Here is a 20,775-nt window from a genome sequence, read left to right as displayed (position 1 = left end):
GATACTGTGGACAAAATAAAAACAAAACAGAAACAAAAAGCAGTATTGAATCTATGTATATATAACATATATACACACATTTATATAATCAACTTTTCTATAAAGTCAGCAGGTACAAGTGACTGTATATCATTTTGATGTGTAGTTTTTAATATTCCTACTACCATCTAAAATCATAATGGCCTATCTGACATGCATCAATAAATAAAATTTAAAAAGCATGAGGTTAAAAAAAGCTGAAATTAAATACAGATTCTAGATTTGGATTTAAAATTAGAACTATGTGCAGAATGTGGCAATTTCTGCAAGCTCGATCTACAATGAAAAAAATATGAAAAATAAACCAGTAGACTGTTTCAGTTCACATTATTTAACTATAATGTCCTCTCAAGTGTATCTTTCCAAGGGAAGCAACTTTAGGAAAAAATCTGGACTAATTCATTCACAGTGGTGAGCTCTGCCCCTGGCCCGTTGCCTTTTGCCAGGTCCATCGGCTCTTGACCTCTGCAGCCAGAGTGGCCCTTTTCAGTCTTCTCCTAGGTCACCAGTTTAAGACTGTACTGCGATCTGCAGAGAACCTTTGGTCTGGCAAAGAAAGACCCACCGTGGAGCACGTGTGCTCCTCCTCTGACAGCCGCCTACTAAGTTTCTCCACCACTAGCACTGATGAAGAGCAAAACAAAACGTTAACCAATTAAAAATCTTCCCCTTTTATAGTTTCAAAAATGACTGACATCCCTGGGTTACAAACATACACATTTCCTTTTTTGTCTGCCACACCTGCCACCAACATGCCAAAGGCAAGTCTTCAAACACCCGAGGATATGGATTAATTTTACAAGTGACACTGAGTCCCCATGGAGTTACGCCTGCTAAGCTCCCAGCCAAGTTCAAGCTGTGCACTATACCAAGGTCTTACACTTGACTTTAAAAGAAAACAAAGTTCACAAAAACGTCAGCACAGAACCAAGTTTTCTTCTTTTGTGGAAGGGGCATGAGGCAGCAGTCCTGTTTGGTAAGTATACAACAGCAGACTTTTGATAAAAAGATTGTCGTGGGAGAGAGATTGTGTGTTCTAGTGCTCCGCTTCCCCCCCAACCCCTCCCACCCCGGGTTGCCCTCAAAGTGAGAATACAATGAAATTGGTTTGTATTTATAGATATTTTACAAGGTTAAATAAGAACAACAACAATAATAAAAAAATTGAACACTAAAATGAACAGGTTTTTTTTCGCTTTTTAATTTTCTTTCCAAATGTGACCAGCGTTGCTGAGTGACACTCAAGTAACTGGTGGTTTTTCCTGTGCAGCTGGCTGCTCGGGCCTGTTCAGGTGGAGTTGGAAGCTGATGCAGAAGCGGCGTTATTGGTCTGCCCACGGTCTCCAGCATTAGCATCTGCAAATCAAACGTTCCGAGAGGGTATGAGCAATTCTAGAATACCCCAAAGAGGAAAGCACACTGCCTCCACTGCAGACTGTGAGCTGTGTGGTCTTCCAAGCTGTGTCTAGAATGTTGTTTTAAGTGTGGCCAATGCTCTGAAATCTGATTTCTTTCTGCTTAGAGCTAAATCCATGCATTAGCCTGGTGCTGGTGCAGGACGATACTGTCTGAGTAAGTTACAGACAGGTAGCCAGAGACCACTTCCGTCACAGCTCGTTATAGCTGGGATTAGCAGCGTATGAATACTCAGCTGGAATCTAGCTCACTTGAAAATGCACAGCTGGAAAAACTTGCTAAAAGTTCTGAATATGCCTTCTGCCTAAGTGGGTAAAATGGGTGGAGGCAATGAAAGTAATGTTGGTCAGTGTTGACAGGCAGAAGTGCTATACGTAAATCAAACTCAGCTGCTTGCTTTCTAAGCACAGCCCCTCTTCGTTATTCATAGAAATGGAAGACAGACAATCAGCAAAAAAAGAAAACAGCCTCTGTAGTACCAATTCACTTATTCAACAAAGCATCCTATAGTCAAATATCTTGGCACTGAGCTTAATTTGCCTAATCCTTTGGAAATACATATAACTTTAACTTTCACCATCTCTCCCCTTTAAAGGTCCAATATTATTTCACAGTATCCATTAACATTTAAGTGGGTATTTAATTGTGTCCAGACTGGCTCTCCATCTTGGGCATGCAATAGACTGCTATTTCAGTGGCTGGTCTATTGCCTCCCTGTCACCTCATGCACGACTGGGAATATATTGCTGGGCCAGTTTTCTTCCAAACACGTCATGCTAAGCCATGGGCAGGAAGGTGGCTTGGTGGGGGTGGGCAACATCCAAGAGTCATCTCCCTAGAAGTCATACCACCTGTGGCCATCAAGGCTGGTGACACCAAAAACAGACCCAGAAGTTGTGTCTCCCTAGAGCCTGTGGCTCTCCTCTATCCTGTGAGGAGTAAACAACATCATGGTTGAATGCGACGTACGGTCTTTGGATTTTTCTACTTTGAATTTTTTAATTAGAGAGAGAAACAAAAGACCCCGAGGACACACAGGAACTCTTAAGGATTAGCTGGTCAGTTTATAATTTCAGTGGCCACTCTATAAAAACTATACTTCTTTTCTGAATTCCTGACCTCAAAACAATCTGCCCTTATAAACATTTAACTAAACCGTTGGGGAAGAAATGTTTACCTCGCTTAATTTGAATGGTTATGTTTAGTTAATTTAATTTGCTTCAAAATAGCTATAGCTGCTTTTAATCCTGTTTTCATGCAAGTAAGTGCAGACATTATGGCACCAGGGTCCATGCATTAGCTTCTCACTGCCCATGGCATGGAGTCATATTAACTCACTGGTATGACATGTGAACAGGTGGCAGGAAAGGGTATATGACATAGAACCTATTCTCCAAAGGCAGGTAAAGAGCCTTTTCCAGTAGTCAGTTAACTATGTCTAATGCTTCACTCATGACTCCTGGTCTTTCTTGGATATGCCTTACTTAGCAGGAGTTTTATTCTCAATGATCTCCCAAATTCTGGGCATCAAATAACCTAACATCAATTCCTATCCAGGCCACATGTTTCTGTAAGTCTTTCTTGGGAAAAACATTCATTTTCATAATTTCAGCACAGCAGTCTAGAGAAAGCCTGTAAGGCCACAGAGCTATTTCATACTTATAACGTTCCTCACATACCAGCGTACCGCAGCATTTCCTGTGCTTTGGATGGTACTGAGAACCTGTGCGTGACCATCATCAAATAGCACTGCTCTCTCATTTTCAGATACGTGAAGATGACGGGTCAATCTGTCACATTCTGATCTTCCCCAGGACTTAAGAGATTCCCTCGTCATCAGGAATTTATCTGCGTGACCATGACGTCAGCACATATACCAGCACTGTTAGCAGCTCAGGCCACGGCAGCCATCGGCTACGTCGGCCACCACCCAGCAAGTCCCATCTACATGGCCACCCAGCCCGTGATGCTTGTCAGCTCTTTGACAAAATCCTATTTAGCTACTAACCCGCAGATGTCCTTTCTGAACTGGCTACTACCTGTGAGCTGATGACATTCCCCAAATTAGTCTCCCCCTCCTTGGATCAATTCAAGGCTGCTTGTATGGTCATAAGAAGCACAAGCCTTTTAAGTGGGCACATAACCATTGTTCATCTTCTGAACAATAACAGTTGAAAAGGCACTCACTCAGGCTTCTCAGGTCTGTAATTTAATGATCTATATTTTTCTCTCAATTATTTCCAAATTACGTGATGAGAAAAATTTTAACAGCTAATTATGTTGATTACAAATACTGTTGATACCTAAAATCAAAGCACTGTACTCATGCATAAAAATAACAAACCCTTTGCCTAATGCAATGAGTTTTACTTAAAATCTAATTACACATGTCCTTACTGAAAAAAAGAACAGACTTCTCCGTTTTTCAGAGGGAGACAAAGTACAGGGAGGAGAAAAGCAAAACAAAACAAAACAGTGAAGTTCTACAAACTCAATAGTCGCACCAACAGACCCCTTGGCTTATTCACTGAACACAGCTACATTTCTTAAGTTATTCTTGGTATATGCTTGTCTTGTTCTCACTGTCAATTCTATACACTTATTTTACCATAATTGAATTAATATGGGCATTCTGTAATAAAAGTGTTCATTAATTTAAAATTCTGAGAAACTGTCACTTGACTTGGATGTTTATTGTTAATTTCTGTAACTTTTCTTCTCAGTCATTTGAACAGTAAGTCGTTAGCAGCAGCAAAGCTCACTTTGTTTCTCCTGCATTCCCTTCTTTACACTCACACTGGTAAAAGTGATGTTACCAGTTTATAGGATGGGCTAAGGTCTTCTGAACACAAAGCATCCAATCCAACTAGGAAGCACCAAAGACTGGCTCTATAGTCCATTGTTTTTACTGGCTCTATAGTCCATTGTTTTTAGTCTTGAGATGCTCTTCTGATACTGACACTGACACTCTTTCTTTAATTCAGTTCCACAAACATTTATCGAGTATGAGACCTAGTTGTACAACTTAATAGCTGTGTGATTTTGGAAAAAGTTACTTAACCTCTCTATCCTTCAATTTCCTCATCTGTAAAATGGTGGTAATACCACCTATTTTTATGAAGTAAGGCCCATGAAGTGCTTGGCATTGTACCTGGCTTATAGTAATTGTTCCATAAATGGAAAGGTAAAAGAGACATCTCAAAATACATAAATTGATGGCTTAGTATGACTTCAATAACCACCATCACCACCGCAGTAAGTACCAGTGGCAGCAGTTGTTAGTGTCTGAGTACTTACCAACGCCCCAGACATCATACTAAGTACGCAGTGCAGGCATGTCATTTAGCCTACACAGCAATCTCAAGAAATAGGTACAATTATTGCCCTCACTTCACAAATGGCAAAATGGAGACCCAAAGAGATGAAGTGATGTACGTAAGGCTACAGGGCTAATAAGTGGGATTGCTGAGCACCAGAGGGAGCAGAGGAGAGAATGGTGACCTTACAGGCAGTAGGCAACAGCAGAAAAGATTTCCTAGCAACGGGAGAAAAGAGCTTAAGGGGACTTTCATTCGGACCTAACCTCTACACAATCCACTGTGATTTCTAGAAGCCTATTTCTATTATCTAAAAGGGTTACTACATTAGAACACATCAGTGAATTTACGATAAGAAGATTTAAAGGTACAGTTATTTTATTTTCTAATTTTCAAACAGTCTGTATGAAGTATATAGTTACAAGTGTTTGGGAAAGAACTATAGAGCTGATAGTTTACTGACTTCCTAGCTTCCTAGAAACCAATGCCCATTACCAGCCTTCTGTTGCTCCTATAACACCAACCAACCAACCAACCAACCAACCAACCAACCAACCAACCAACCACAGACTTGAGGGGAAATGGAGAGAATAATCAGCTTTGGGAGAGGAAGGTATAACATCATTCTTATATATTGTGGTCGCCACCTTTCTAAATGGCCGCAATGAGTCATGACTCTTGGTGTCTATGCCCTAATGTAGTCCCTCTCCTGTGTAACCAATAGGATACTACAGAAATATGATGTGTGACGTCCAAGGCTGGGACATAAAGGACAGTGTGGATTCCACCGTGGCTTCCTTCTTGGACCACTTGGTCTAGGGGAAGCAGCTGCCACAATGTGAAACACTCAAGTCGCACTATGGGGAGAGACACTGAGGGACGAGGTCTGCTGCACACAGCCAGCAGGGATTCCCCAACCACATGAAGTGAACGGGCGTCCCGCAAGCTTATCCTCCGGCCCCAGGCAAGCCTTCAGATGTCTGCAGCCCGGATGACATTCTGACTACAACCTCGTGAGAAAGCCTAACCTAGAACCATCCAGCTAGGCTGCTTCTGAATTCCTGACCCACATGGACTGTGTGAGATAATAAATGTTTATTGTGTTTAAAGCTGCTAAGTTTTAGCATCTCTTGATATGCAGCAATATAAAACCAATACATACATACATACTAGTCAAAGAACTTAAATACCAGTTAGGGTTTATAAGCCCAGGACAGCACCACAGCACTCTACAAAACGCGGTTTGCTCCTCATAGGAAGACGGCATCCTATGACCAACTGTTTTTTCCCTAATCCTAAGACAAGTCTATGGTTCTATAGCTTTTGTACTGGATGTGGCAAAAGGCATCTGTGCATGTATTCACTGAAACCAGTTTTATTCTGGGTTACTTTACAGGTAAAAACAAGAAGTCGGGCAGTCACAGTGAAGCCGAGGGTGAAGCCCTAAGGTATCAGGTCACCACAGAGTCCAGGAGGCTGCAATTTTGTTCTAGAGTAAATTTTTTACATGCAAAATTCCATATGTGATACATATACATTTTTCTAGGGGAGGATTCGTTTTCCCCCCACCAATTCTCAGAGATCTGTAAGAGTCGCTAGATAACTGAGTCATGGATTTGATGGGCAGCTGTCTCAATACTGAGGAAACTACTCCACCTAGCTGCCCAGGTCAGAAACCAAAAGTGTCTGACTGAACATGCACATGGGGAGGGGAAGGAGAGTGGATGGAAGGGCCTACATTTATAAACTGTAGCTCAAGGGTTTGAATACAAAGAGGAGAAAACAAGGAAACAGGTTGGGAGAAAAGGACAGAGAATAAACATAGGGGCTGGGTTCCCAAGGCTCTGCCACCACGATCAGTGTTCCAGAACTACGGGTTCTAACTGTCATAGGTGTTCGCTGTCTGGCCCAGCAGCAGTGATGGGAATGTTCCACCTGCACTCTCTGAGAGGGTGGCCGCGTGCTAGACGGGAGTAAGTTTGAGATTAAATAAAAATTTAGTTCCTTATTTATCCCAAGCACGTTTCAAGTTCTCAAAAGTTATAAGATCATTCAATGTTTAATATTTTTATTACTGGCATATCAATCAAAGTGTATTTCAGATATAGCAAATCCCTTTTGTGTTTTACATGGACTTTATAAGTATATCTGGGAACTTATAAAGTAAACTTTTAATTTCTTATTTCCTTTATTGTGCTCTTTCAGGCTCATTTTATGTGTTTCTATTCACCAGCTATCCTCTTTCTATAATAGTCAGAAATGGCTCATGACAGGTCAACTTTTCTAAAAGGGAAGATTCTGGCAGCCTGGGATGCTATTTACAGCGTGTAGCTAACTCAGGGTATGTCCCTATTCAAGCTGTTCTAAGTGGCAATGCCACTAACTGTAAAACTAGGTCTCGGACATTAGTGTTGTAACGGATGCGTGGAACAAACACAATCATTACAGATAATCAAAGGTATATCCTAAGGTCATATTTAAATTGAAATCATAATCTACACTAACGAAATCAAAGTATCACCTGTAAGGTGATATAATGTCTACTATTATTCTGACAATATTGCGTGTGTAATAATGAGGGAGAGGGAGGGAATCTGCCTCAGCAAAACCTCATTGTCTCTCTTTTCATATTATTCTGAGGGAAAAAGTGTGGTGCGAGACACCAAGGTGGCTTCAGTCATTTCAAAAACAGAACTGAAATTCAGACGCCAGCGAGCTAACTAATCCAGCAGCAGACTGGAGAGCTTGTCAACAAGCCTGTTTATATTTGCTCGGCCAGCAGCAGAGAGGCCCTAGCTCGGAGCTCGGGAGCAGAGCACGTTGTATTTAAGGGCTTGGCTATTCAAAGTAGGGAACTGAAGGCTATGGAAGACACAGAAAACATTTTCCATCTTTTAAGTTAAAAAATCTAATAATTTAGAAATAAAGAGTAAGAAAAAGTGTATAAATCTAAGCAGGTGACTTCAGTCAAGAACTGAGGAGCACGGAACACCTGAAAGGCCCATAGGACACCCACCAACTTAAGATTTTACATTACTTTTGCTGGTGGGGAAAAAAATCCTGGTAAAAATTTTAACTTAATAGGAGAGAACATAGTTTGCATGAAAAAGAAACAATTTCCTAGAAGTGACATTTAGTACTGTGCTGGTGAAATAATGACTAAGCTAATGACTTCAGTTATCTCTATATTAACTCGCCAAGTGAATCCAAAACCCTGACATGAGGTAGATACAACCTCCTTAGTGTCAGTGACTTGGTCAAACTGGCAGATGTGGATGGACGTCTATTTCAAACACAGAGCCAATAGGAGGAAAGGGGTATAGCTCCGTACCTAAAAGAGACACCCCCGTTCTTTGGCTACCACGTTGGTAATGCCTAAAAATAAGAATGAGCACACTGTGCGCCACACCCCACTCTGGGCTGGCTAGTGTGAAGGGAATGGAAAAATGGAAAAACGCGCACTACCAGTGGGCAGTGTAAACTGGGACAAGATTTCTGGAAGGCAGTTTGACAACATGTATCAAAAACTTAAAAATTCTTCATACCTTTTGACTGGCAATTCTATTTCTAAAAACTGGGACACAACCCAAGTATCTAAGAATAAGGAATTAGTTAAATAAATTATGGTACAGGCTTAGAATACCAGCTAAATACTATATAGTCATTTACTCCCATCCCCTAACTAGCATAAGCCCACTTAAAAAGCATGTGTCTCTGTCCATTCATATATAGACTAAAATATAAAATAATGTTATCTTTGATTATCTATGGAAGTGAGAATATGGGAGATGTTTTTTTCTAAAATAACTATATATATTATGTTGTTAATAGAGAAAAATCCGTTTTTTGTTGTTTTTTTAAAGCTGTATACTTTTATGCAATTCCACATACATATGGATTAAGATAGAGCAAACAGCAAGGACAGGGTTAGGAGGAGGAACACCTGAGGACACACCCTGCAGATTCTACAACTACACAGGACATGGACACAGCTTTCCCAATGCGCACTGTGAAAGTGGCACAGAGGCAAAGCAACAGAGTACTTGGGCAGGGGAAGAGGGATGGGAGCTGTCGTTTTAGAAAAGTGGGAATTTGATACACTAACTTAACATTTCATCTCTTAAAAAATCAGTGGAAACAAACAATGGGAGAAACTATTCTGGGTTTAGTTCTGTCCATTTAGAAAGAACTGGCTGGTGACATAGAAGGCAGCAGTCATTCTGGGTAAAAATAACTGTAATAGGTAAGGAAAGAAGATCACTGGCTCTGGCTAAATCTGAACCGTGACTTTCAGCAAAATGGATTTCAAAAAGTTCAGAGAACAAATAGGTATGATTTTGTGGCTAGAGGCTTCAAAAGGGGCTAATAACTAACAAGAAACAGAAATTTATAAAAAACAAAATTCTGACCAAGCAATTGCAAATAATCTCAATGCAAAGTAAAGGGAGAAGAACCAAAGAAAGCAACTAAAAGAGTTTTCTCTGATGAGCTCATATTAAAAATATATAACTTTAAGAAGGGCACATATCCAGGGAATAGAAAATAACAATGTGAACCTGTGAGAAGAGGCTAGGTTTCATTTAAATAAGTAACAGCGAAAGGTTTTCAAAGCAAGATCAAGAAAACTTAAGCCCCCTGATCAGGTAAAAAGACAGAGAAGACAGACCTTGTCCAACTCCTATCATGATTCCCTTTTCTGTTAGAAGGGTTTTCAACCTGGAAAGGATATAACAAAAATCCTAATAAACAAAATGCAGCCCAAAGAAGGTGAGGGCAATCTACATATTTAAATGTCTTTAAACCCAGAATCTATATATAGTCAAGAAACAAATTCTAACATGGATTACAGAAATTCAATTTAGAAATATTTAAGCACTATAAATTTCCCTAAGTCTTAAAAAAAATGTTTTATTTTCATCTTTGATAGTTAACACCTTTTTGATAGAAAAGAATCTGAAAGTTTTCTTGACAACAAAGCATTTTACAAAGTTTTTCGTAACATTATTATATGTATTGTAAGGTTGGTCTATAGCTAAGCAAACAACAAGAAGGTTAACCAATCACTTAAAGACCACTAGAAGAATTGTCTCTAGTAAACCTTACCTGGTCCCATTTAACTTACTTTATCAGTAATTTCAAAAAAGGCACAAAAATCTGTAGTAGGCCCTGCCTTGTCCTATTTGATAGATTTTATTAGTTGCTTGGATAGAGGCAAAAATTGATGGTTAGGAAATGTGCAAATGATATACAATTGTACAGAAATCTTAACACCCTGACACTTGAGAACATATTCAGGGTTAGGATTTAAAATTCTCATTAGTGTGGACGGCATGTTAGCCATTATTAAAATTTGAAGGATTTGTGTGTGCACGGATTGGGTTGGTTCTATATAACCCCAGAGTAGAATCACTCAGTGGAAGAAGGTATTGGGGGACAAATTTCAGGGTGAATAAAGGATAAACTTTCTAACAGAGTGACACAAAGATGGAATGTGCTCATTCTTCTGGATATGAGCTTCCAGTTAGTGAATATATATATATGTATAGGACAGATGACTAGTTCTCAGTAGATAATAAGAGAGGTGAACTCAAATCAGTGGTTTTCAAATTTGTTTTAATAAAAGAACCATTGCACTGAAAGAAACCTTACCTAGAAGACTAATGTACAAAACAAATAAAGAGAGAAAACTGCTCTAGTTGAAATTTCCCACCATTCCTCACACTTAACTCATCTGGCATCAGATAATCTACAAAGGGGTTCATTTTTGATTAGTAAAACTACAACTTCTCAAGATTCTTTAGATGGTCTCAAGATGGTCTAGATGAATGGTTTCCCAAATGGAGTAAATGAGAGGATCTGTTGGGGGTGTGGAGAATATCAGAATTTTATATATGTATCAAAATAAGAAATTATGCTTTATGGATTGAGAGTAGTATGTGTAATTTTCAAGAATTTCTCATGTCAATCAGAGCCATGATCAACTATAATGCTCCCTGATACTGAGGAATTTTAACAATTTTAAAAGATGTGAAAGCTTTTGAGAGAAAAAAGAAGTCAACACCCACAATTTAATACGACTAGTTGTTTACAATTTAACACAACCTTTAATTTTTGTGTTTCTATGTAGTTCCTATCCACATGCAAACTCACATTTTGGCAGTTACCAACATGATACATAGGATTTTTAGATTTTCTTCACGTAAGTTGAGATGATTATTTCCACAAATATCTATAAGCTTCATAATAATTTTTTTGGTTACATAAAAATGGAGATTCATAATGTACTGAAATAATTACCTACTGTTGACCATTCAGATCAGATTGGCTTTTTGTTATTATAGACTTATTCTTATTTATATCTTTGTACATGGCAGCTTTTTTTCTTCTGTTAGATTTATCCTGAAGTTAAGATTCCTAAAGGGGGATTAGTGAACTAAAAAGTATGAACGCTGATGGTTCATTATACACAGTAATGCTTTCTAGTGAGTCTTAATCAATTCACCGGCAGTCACTACCTGAACTTTGAACACAACACCAGCTAAGCACTCTGTACACTTTATAGCTTACTTCTCACAACTCTATGAAGTATTTACTGTTCCTTTTTTATGGATAAGTAAACTGAAGCTGAGAGAGCATGTATACGAGGTGTGATCAAACAATACAGTGAATGTTTAAGTAAAAAAAATTTATTATAGTAAATGACACATTGCCAATAACCCCCTCAAAATATTCCCCTTTGCTTCGAACACTTATCCCGTTGTTCTTGCCCCTTTCTGAAGCAGTTCTGGAAGTCCTTTTTTGTGAGTATCTTCAGTTGCACTGTCGTGGCTGCCTCAATGTCCTGAATCATTTTGACTTTGGGGATGAGCCAGAAGTCACACGGTGCCAGATCCAGTGAATAAGGTGGATGAGGACACACTGTAATGTTTTTATTTGACAGAAGCAATGTGCGTCTTGGAGCGTTGTCATGATGGAGGATGATTTACAGCACACTTTAAAACACACCATCTCTTAACCATAGCTCACATCCAACTGCACTGAACAAGTTGAAACTTGTCACACAGTTACTAAAGTTTTACATGCCACTTTTCGTATTGAAGATCCCTGCCTTTCTGTTGGATGGCACTCGTCAGCAGTATTCATCGTATTTTGTGATCACAGTGGAAAGGCTCCATGTCACACCTGGCTTCTGGTATGGCAATTTCTGTCAAATAAAAACATTACAGTGTGTCCTCATCCACCTTATTCACCAGATATGGTACCGTGTGACTTCTGGCTCTTCCCCAAAGTCAAAATAACCACAAAAGGTAAACGTTTTGACTCTATTCAGGACATCGAGGCAGCTATGAAAGCACAACTAAAGACACTCACGAAAGAGGATTTCCAGAACTGCTTCAGAAAGTGGCAAGTACGATGGGATTAGTGTGTTCAGAGCAATGGGGAGTATTTTGAGGGGGATTAATGGCAATGTGTCTTCCACTGTAATAAAATTTTTTATTTCAACATTCACCATATTTGTTGATCACACCTTGTATTTTAAGGGCTTATTAAATATGGTCCACACTGCCAAATTCTTATTAAACACACACACACACACACACACACACGCATTTATTTAAATACAGGCAGCCGCTAATGTCACACAGTCAATCCATTCATTCAGATCAGCATTTCTTGAGGAACATTTGGTGACATACTTGGGCTCTTACAACTCTGGCTGACACTGAGGGGCACCTAAAAAGTATCTATGAAACTCTATTATGTTTATTGTTGGAATGGTAATGAGAAATTCATTTATTGTATCTCCTACAGTACCAAATCTAAGGCTCTAAGGGAGAAATTCTTCTCAAAGAGCGGCTCCAGAAATGCTTTGCTTCTCTTATGTCACCAGGGTGCTTTTTATCTAATGAACAACGGGAAATTTTAAGATAACATTTCTTTATTTACTTTAGCCAGTAGGAAGCTCAGAGCAATATCTGAAATCCTCTTTGGTCACTATTAAGATATTCAAGGCATGCATTTCTCTAAACTAATTTTAGCTCTGCTCTCAGCCTACTAGTCTTCTATTAAATTCCTCATCTCCTGATTTACTTCAACTTTGAAGTAAACTCTCAGGATCACAGTCCAATGCCAGTTTCCATATTTATGTTGAAGTCTGATTTCTATATATATATATATATATATATATATATATATATATATATATATATATATAGCAATAAAATAAATTTTGGTAACTACTATAACCTGAGTCAAAGTAACGTAAAAATAAAGTTACACTAGGCTCCTACTAGGCAAATTGCCCAAAAACCTTAGTTTACTTTAATTAGTTTAGTATCTCACATTAAGAAAATTTAAAATTACTCAAAACTTACAATCATAATTCTCATTTTTCTTCATAGTCTAAAGAAATTCTATAAAAACTCCTGGAAACGAGCTCAACAAGTACACACATTTAGTTCAGGGTTAGGGCCTATTTCAAGTTTTGAAAATCAATGTAATCTAACCTGGACCAGTGATTTATTAAGTTTATTAATAACTCATCTGAGCAATTCTGTGTTCCTTCTAAACAAATAGGTCAGTTTTTTGAAACCTTGTATTACCTTAAAAAAATTTAAAGCACATTTCATTATGTATTTGTTTTTTACAAAATTACTCTAGGAGAGCTGTCACTCATTTTACAGAAACGAGAAAACTAATAAGACAATACTAAAACTAATAAAGTTCCAATGACTTCTTCAGGGTAGCATGTGGTGACCAAAATAGAACTAGAAAAAAGACCTTTCTTTCTGGAACAAAGGTAGGACAAGGACTAGCACAAAATGTTTTAAATCTTCATTAGCAACATTCTAAAAGATTAAGATCGGACAGGAACAAACAACTCTGTGTCAGACAACAGATGGATTTTGACCTACTGCTGAATGCTAGGAACTAATAATGAAAGATTTTATCTCCTGCAGCATAAATGCCTTTAGGCAAAAATGGGTCTGATCCAACTTAGTTCAATGTAATAGATGATTTAATGAAAATAAAGTCAGCTCCTGACATCTGATTTTTGTTAAAAAAAAAAAGGGGGTGGTGGTGGAGGGGACGCACCAAATTCTGAGCCCGATTGTGCTCCTATTATATTTCCAATTTCCTTTTAAACAGTATCCAGCCATTCTTTGGAGGACCTTCAATTCACTCAAAGGTTGAGTATTTTCAGAATATCTGTAATGACAGATATTCGTCACGCCTTACTTAATCAGGCACCTCGTTAGCTGGCTAGGGACCAGCACTATAAGGAAATCTACCCTGGGAATCATGTGGGCTTTTTGTTTTTGAAAGACAAAATCTAGTCACATTCTGATCCAAATCTTAGTTAAATGTATTTGCATTGCAGTTTTAGCCCTGTTTAAATGACTCAATTCTCCAATCTATATTTTATACTTCTTAAAAATTTGCCTTCTAGTATACTAATATAATTTACATTCAGGGCAATGAAACTGAAGTGAATTATGTTCAATAATATTACATTTATACAGATTGCGTTCTGCTATCAGCATCTCATTTGATATATATAATCAAGAAATTATATGGAAAGCATGACTTTCAAATTAACAAATAAGGTGACAGAATTTAACATTATAATAAGATATTTACACCTTATATGAAAAGTATTTACAGGGTCCTTTTGTGCTTTTCGAAAATAAAAAAAAATATTTTAGTCACATTTATTCATCTGGCTGTGCTATGTTTTTGATACTTGGGAGGTATTAAATGTTCACATGTATCAAATGAAATATAATGGAGGTAATCACGTCTTTTTTTAAAAAATACAATGTATTTTCATAGAAGAGACTTAATGTGTTCTCACCTGAGGCTGCTGTGGCATTTGTAGGGGTTGAAGCAGCTGCTTGAATCCGAGCATGAGGAGGAATAAGGATGGTAGCAAGAGGTGGATTACTTGACAGTTCTAGAGAAAAGGAAGACACACATGTTAGAACTCACTCTTAACTTTGTATGTAAACTACTTCATTGGTGACAATAAATATAATACTACCAGTGTTGTAAAAGCACTGGCTTAACAACAACAAAAAGACGTGATAAACCTACATCTGAAACTAAATCAATGAGCTACAGAGAAAGCCCACAGAAATGTTGTAATACATAACAAACTGTCTGCTAGAATTAGAATATGTCTGAGAACTAAAGATATCTGGGAGAAAGGCACTGGCCGAAGTTTGAGAATAAGCGTATTAATAGGATCTATTTCCATCTTTCATTAACTTAAATTTACTATATTTTCCCAAACCATTCTGACAATATTTAACTACAAAAATTGAGGGTGATGGTGTCAGAGAAAAAAGAGTATGACTGTAGTCTGCGGGTCTGTATGTGTATACACACACAGAACAATCTACCCAATTGTCTACGAGCCAGTGGCAGATAAGATCTATTCAAACACTTGTGGAAACAGGATTTAACAAACATTTGTTTAAAGTCTCATTGCTTTTTTCAAAAATATCTTTATTCATTTCTATTTTGCTTTGTTAACCAATAAGATTGTTACTAAAAGTTTGAAATAGGCTTTTTACCTGCATGTGGAAAGTTTCTGTAAGTTGTATACAGACTGGCTTTCTTTAAAGAATCAAGTTCTGTAGATGAGCCTTAAGAGATAATTTTAAGATGATATTGAATCTAACGATGTAGACAGATAACAAAAGGAGTGTTGGTAAGCTTGTGTATATAAGCATCTCGTGTCAGCTTCCAGTAATGTGACTGTTGTGACTGTTCTCCCAGTCTGCCCGGATAACCCTAGTTTATTCCTGTTGTTCATTCCAGCATTTCACCAGTGAGTGTTCTCTTTCCACCTTAATAAATGCCAGTTTGGAGGAATAATTACACAACTATACTACTAGCTACAGAAAGACGTTATTCTCTGAACTACAGTATACATTTTGACAATTCACAGACATGGCATGGAATTTTAAAACTTAAGAAATAAGCTTTTTCTTTTTTAATTAAAATATAATTCACATACATAAAATTAATCATTTTAAAGTGCGTAATTTAGAGGCACTTTGTACTTTCACAATCTTGTACAACCATCACCTCTATCGAGCTTCAGAACATTTTCATCGCCCTTAAGGGAAACCTCCCAGCAGTCTCTTCCCATTGGTCCTTCCTTTCAGCCCTTAGCACGGGAAATGTTTGAATGTAGTAGTTTGAAAATGCTTTCTGGTGCAAAGTCCCTGTTAATATTGAGTTATTCAACTTAATACTAAATGTCTAAATGTTGTACTAAATTAAGATATTAAGTGATACCTAATTCTGGTAACAAGAAACAAGCTGATGTCAAGATTTATGAAAAAAATGAATGAGCGGCAAAGTTTAAAACTGAGAGAAATTATTCGTTATTCTTTGCCTTTAAATGAGATGACTTAGGTCAGCTCATAACAGTCTTCCCTGGGAAGACAGTTGGAAAACCATCACCTTAATGATCAGGTTCAAAGAGATGCTGTTTTCTCATAATCAGCTTTAGTAGCTTTTTTGGTTCTGACTAAGGAACAGGAAAATCAAGTCAGTTCAATTATAATCTACAGTCTTATTCCTTGGAAAGCAAGAGAATCTCAGTTGCCATGGCTGATAACTTTGTGGTTCTAGGAATAAAAATGAATGTAGGATGTGGTAGTTACTCTCAGTAACTTAAAAGAAAGTCAGATTTACCATTCCAATTAGGATTAAAATCTGCTAAATTAGAAAGGCTTCTTTCATATCCATCAATCTACCTACTCACCCACACTCCCATCCATTGAACAATACTGAACATGAATAAGGTGTTAGGTCCCAGGACAGAGAAAAAGATATTTGTCTTTGTCTGATCAACAGAAATAGAAAATGGAGACAACCAGACAAACAAGCAGGCAAGAAAGGCATTCAACCTACTCAGGATACAGGCACCTCTAAATGAAAAGATCTCTATGACCAAGTGCCCAATGTTTAAAAGAAAATCTAAAACAGGAAAAGAGACCAGAGATTTTAATGTAAGACTTTTTGACAAAGCTACTTTTAAGATAATCTTTAAAATAAACTGAGTATCAAGGTCTGTGGGCACTTTCCTTATGGCCCACGCTGCCCATTTCCTCCCATTTATTTACACTTTCTCACCAGATCACCTATCTTTCTGTGCGTCTGTATGCCCAGTTGAGGGGCCATGGTGGTTTGTGTCTTATTCTGGGTAAGGGTACGTGTACACACACACACACACACACACACACACACACACACACACACACACACACACAGCTTGAAAAAAGCAATCCTCTTTTTCTGTAGGTAGACAGTCATTTTGGCCTTGGGTAGGGAGAGAGTGGCAACTCATGCAGGGAAAGAAGGGGGAAAGTGAAGAAAACAGGAGGCAAGAAAAGGAGAAGCTATGGGATCCTGGAGGCTTAGCCACATTTAAAGACACAGAAGAGAGTGTAAGTCCACAAAACAACTAAAAAGACTAGGTTCTTTACCTAGAGTCGCCAGCCTTTTGGGTGGACGGGGAGAGACACTTCTGTGAACTTTTTTGAGTCAAACATCCTAAAAGTAAGAAATTCTACACTGGACAATCACTTATAGTTCCAGATCCCTCCAACTCGTATACTCCCTTGTCCTTCTCTTCTTTAGTGATAGGCATTCCTTAAGGTCCAGTGCTTTGCATCTTTGTGTATGAAGCTCTACTTCAGACAGCCTGTTCATTGTCAGCTTTGCTATGTGAATTAGGAAGCCTCCTTCTCCTCTTGTTATATTTCTGTTCTCTACAAATCTGTTCCTTTTGTGGGGGACAGACTATGGGCACTTCTACAGGGCTGTCACAACAGTCCAAAAAGGCTGTAACTGTTTTTGCTTACAATAACACCCACCTGTTCCCAAGCTCCCTGTCTATGCATGGCACTGAGCGGTAAGGACATCGAGGCAATGAGTGTGGACACAAACTGTAGTGAAAGAGTGCAACCAAGGATGGCATTTCCGAGGACAGAAACAGCAAAGTAATAAAACTTTTCAGGATCAGGAGAGTGCATGTATTCTTGAATACGGAGAATAAGGAGTGTAGAATAGACTGAAAATGAAAATAAGCTAGTATTTATTTATTAAATATGTGTGCTAGCCTTGAAAGTAAGAAAATAATTAAGGGAACCAGGAGGGTCATAATGCTGAAGTGGGGCTAGCTTTGGAGAAGAGGCAGGAAGGATAAGAGCTAAGACATGGTTCAAAACAACATGGCAACACGTTCCAGCAGGTTGTAGAAAAGTTAATGCATGATAAGGATTTTTTCACCGAATTGCAGATGCTATGAAACTAGTCATCAAAAACCACATAATAGTTTATCAGGAAATATTAAGAATCTTTGATGGTGTATCAATTATCGCATGCTCCATAACCAAGCATTTTAATAGACGCACAATTTAAAGAAAAGCAAAATAAATTTTGGAATAGAGCTCAATCAATCAACTAAAAAGTTAATCAAATTCAGTTAACTGAATTTTGCTTTATGGCTGTTTCTACTGCAAATTGTAAAATAAAAATTTCCATGAAAAGACAACTGGATAAATTTAACCATATCTAATCACCTGTGAAAACCTGAAATTTCTCTTAATCTAAAAATCTCTATTCTTCCAAATATGAGATTCCCAAAATTAGTGATAGGGAGCAGGTAAAAATCTTTCCTAATTTTTTTTTTTGGGGGGAGGAAGGGTAGGGTATATATGTTTGTTCAAACTAGTGTAGTGTTAAAGCTAAGGATAAATTTGAGAGCAACAATCAATGTGTTAACCAGAGGGAAGAAATAACCCCTTTGTTGACTAGACCCACTCTTACAGTCATGTAATAAAATAGCAGTCATCAGATAGAAGGGAATATTCTTCCTTTGTTAGCTCTGAGGGAACTCAACCTGCAGATCCCCAGAAAGCAGACACTAAAAGAGGCAGCCTTTCTTTTTGTGTATCAGGCCTCTTATGTATATATGAAAATTGCCAGTGGTTGTCTGCATAGTTAAACTGTTATTTTTCTCCATTCACAAAAATCTTTGAATGATTTAACAATGGTGTGCCCATTTCATTTGTGTACTTTTTGGAGTAGTAATTAAAATGCTGGGATGGTGCACCTTGATCTTTCATATTACTGAATTCTAATGTTGCTTATTTGGACATGTAGTTTTTTAGATAAACAAGTAACCCCCTCATAACTGCTTGTGTCCTCTCCCAATAATTTCAAAGTGCCTAAGAAACCAAGTCAACTAAGTTCTTAACGTGACTACATATTCCATACTCACTCAGAAAATTAAACACTCAACTAATTAGAAGATCAGACAAATAGTAAACAAATAATTACAAGGCTTCCTCCTGCTACGTGGTGACTCTGGTGATGCTTCATGTGAATGACTATGTGATCTCTGCAAAACCCATGACTACTTTGCTTTGAACGGCCCCAGAGGGAGCATCACTGATACCAGCCAGCCCCAAAAGTCTGGATGCATTTAGTGCACATTTACAGTAGTGATATATTTTAGAAGTTATCTAGCAAAATCTTAATATTTTAAAAGCTCTGATGAAAAAGAATAAGCTTTAATAACCTAAAGATCTTATACTCAGAATTCCATTGTTGATGAAGTTTAATAAATGTAGCATTATTTTGATTTTTTTTTAATCCAACTAATAACCTTTTTGAGCATTTAAAAATAAAACTGCTAATATTTTAAATTCTGGGGGAAAATGAGCCTCTGTTTCTCTGTATCCATTTATACTATGATTTTACATATTTCACCCTAGCACAGTCAATGTTTTTAGCTTTATTTCTGATTTTCCTTTGTCATTCTGGAGTTGATTCATTTTTAAAATCAGCATTTTGGAGCTGGAAGTATCCTACTACCTTATATTTTAAATGAGGAAACTCAGAGATAGTGCTTTGGCCAAGGTCTGCACCTAGAGATTGGTAACTAGACTTTAGGTCTGACTTACTTTTCATAGCAGTACTTGCTGGGGAAGGCCACACGAAGATGTGGCTGCAGGTTAGACGCTCAAGCTGGATGGACTTGGGCAATTGGAACGCCTCAGCCCCTACCCTGAGCTTCGGAATGTGTGCTCTGCTTGTCTTCCCTGCTCCCAGAAGCTGCTCCAAGGGAATAGCCTTGAGACAGAAATACGGTCTTGAAACTATCTGGGCTGGGTACGTGACTGATCCAGTTAGGGCCTCTATAAAAACTTTTAAAATTTGACAGGCAGGTGCTGAGATCTACTCATCTTGCGGCCAGCCACCCAGGATAAGCCTGGTAAGTTCGTTCCCTTGCTTTTTAAACCTGCTACCTACCAATCTGGAGTGGACTACTTTTTCTTTGGTCTCTCTCTGCTCTCTAAAAATGGGGGCCCATTTCAGATTATACCTGGGAAGCTCTAGAAGACGTTGCAACCCAGCAAATACTGCATATTTTTATTGCTTTGGTTACTTATCATACACCGCCAGTGTTCTGGTCTTCCTAGCGGTGCATCTGTCCAAACTGCATGCACAAGTTTAAGTCAAGATACTAGTTTTTGATTTTTCGTTCCTGTATCATTCCACATTCTTCCCAGTAGCATGGACAAAGCAGCAGAGACGACCAAATAATCTCACAGAAAACAATAATTCTCATAAAACAACTGATCATTTAGATCTTAAAATCTTGAAAACAGTCAACATTATTTGTCATTAGTACTCTTGTTGCCTGAACTAAAACTTACCAGCCCCCTTCTAAGGCAGGAATTTTCTCAAGCTCTCACTGCAGTGCATTTTCATTAGTTTAGTATTTCAATACCTAGAACAGTACTGCTTACTTACCTAGAAAGTTTCCTCTTCTAGATTATTTATAAAACATTAAATAATTCTTACATCAATTCCTTTGATAAGTATGAACAGCTTTACCTCTCATTTATTTAACAGAATAAGTTATTTATTTATACCCAAATTTCCTCAAGTTCACTGTCTAATAAACACCTTTTAT

At 37.9% G+C, this 20,775-nt stretch overlaps 1 protein-coding gene across 5 annotated transcripts in view; it reads right to left on the bottom strand.

The window, feature by feature from the left end:
* Positions 1-1,190: 1,190 nt before the first annotated feature.
* Positions 1,191-20,775, bottom strand: part of GSK3B (glycogen synthase kinase 3 beta) — a 190,281-nt gene continuing 170,696 nt past the window's right edge. For 2 of the 5 annotated variants that reach the window (XM_019729652.2, XM_019729653.2), the window contains 2 exons: positions 14,629-14,727; positions 1,191-1,395 (listed from right to left, as the gene is read on the bottom strand). In XM_019729652.2, the coding sequence (XP_019585211.1) occupies positions 1,328-1,395; positions 14,629-14,727 (167 nt within the window). In that variant the 3' untranslated portion in view covers positions 1,191-1,327. Of the gene's footprint in view, positions 1,396-9,438; positions 9,489-11,824; positions 11,977-14,628; positions 14,728-20,775 lie in introns of those variants that run through there. The other 3 variants (XM_074331491.1, XM_019729654.2, XM_074331486.1) reach the window with 3 other exon arrangements.

The sequence above is a fragment of the Rhinolophus sinicus genome, linkage group LG01 (genome assembly GCF_036562045.2).
Source record: "Rhinolophus sinicus isolate RSC01 linkage group LG01, ASM3656204v1, whole genome shotgun sequence".
Classification (NCBI taxonomy): domain Eukaryota; kingdom Metazoa; phylum Chordata; class Mammalia; order Chiroptera; family Rhinolophidae; genus Rhinolophus; species Rhinolophus sinicus.
The sequence above is the reverse complement of the archived record's forward strand: the minus strand, read 5'-3'. Positions and strand labels throughout refer to the sequence as shown.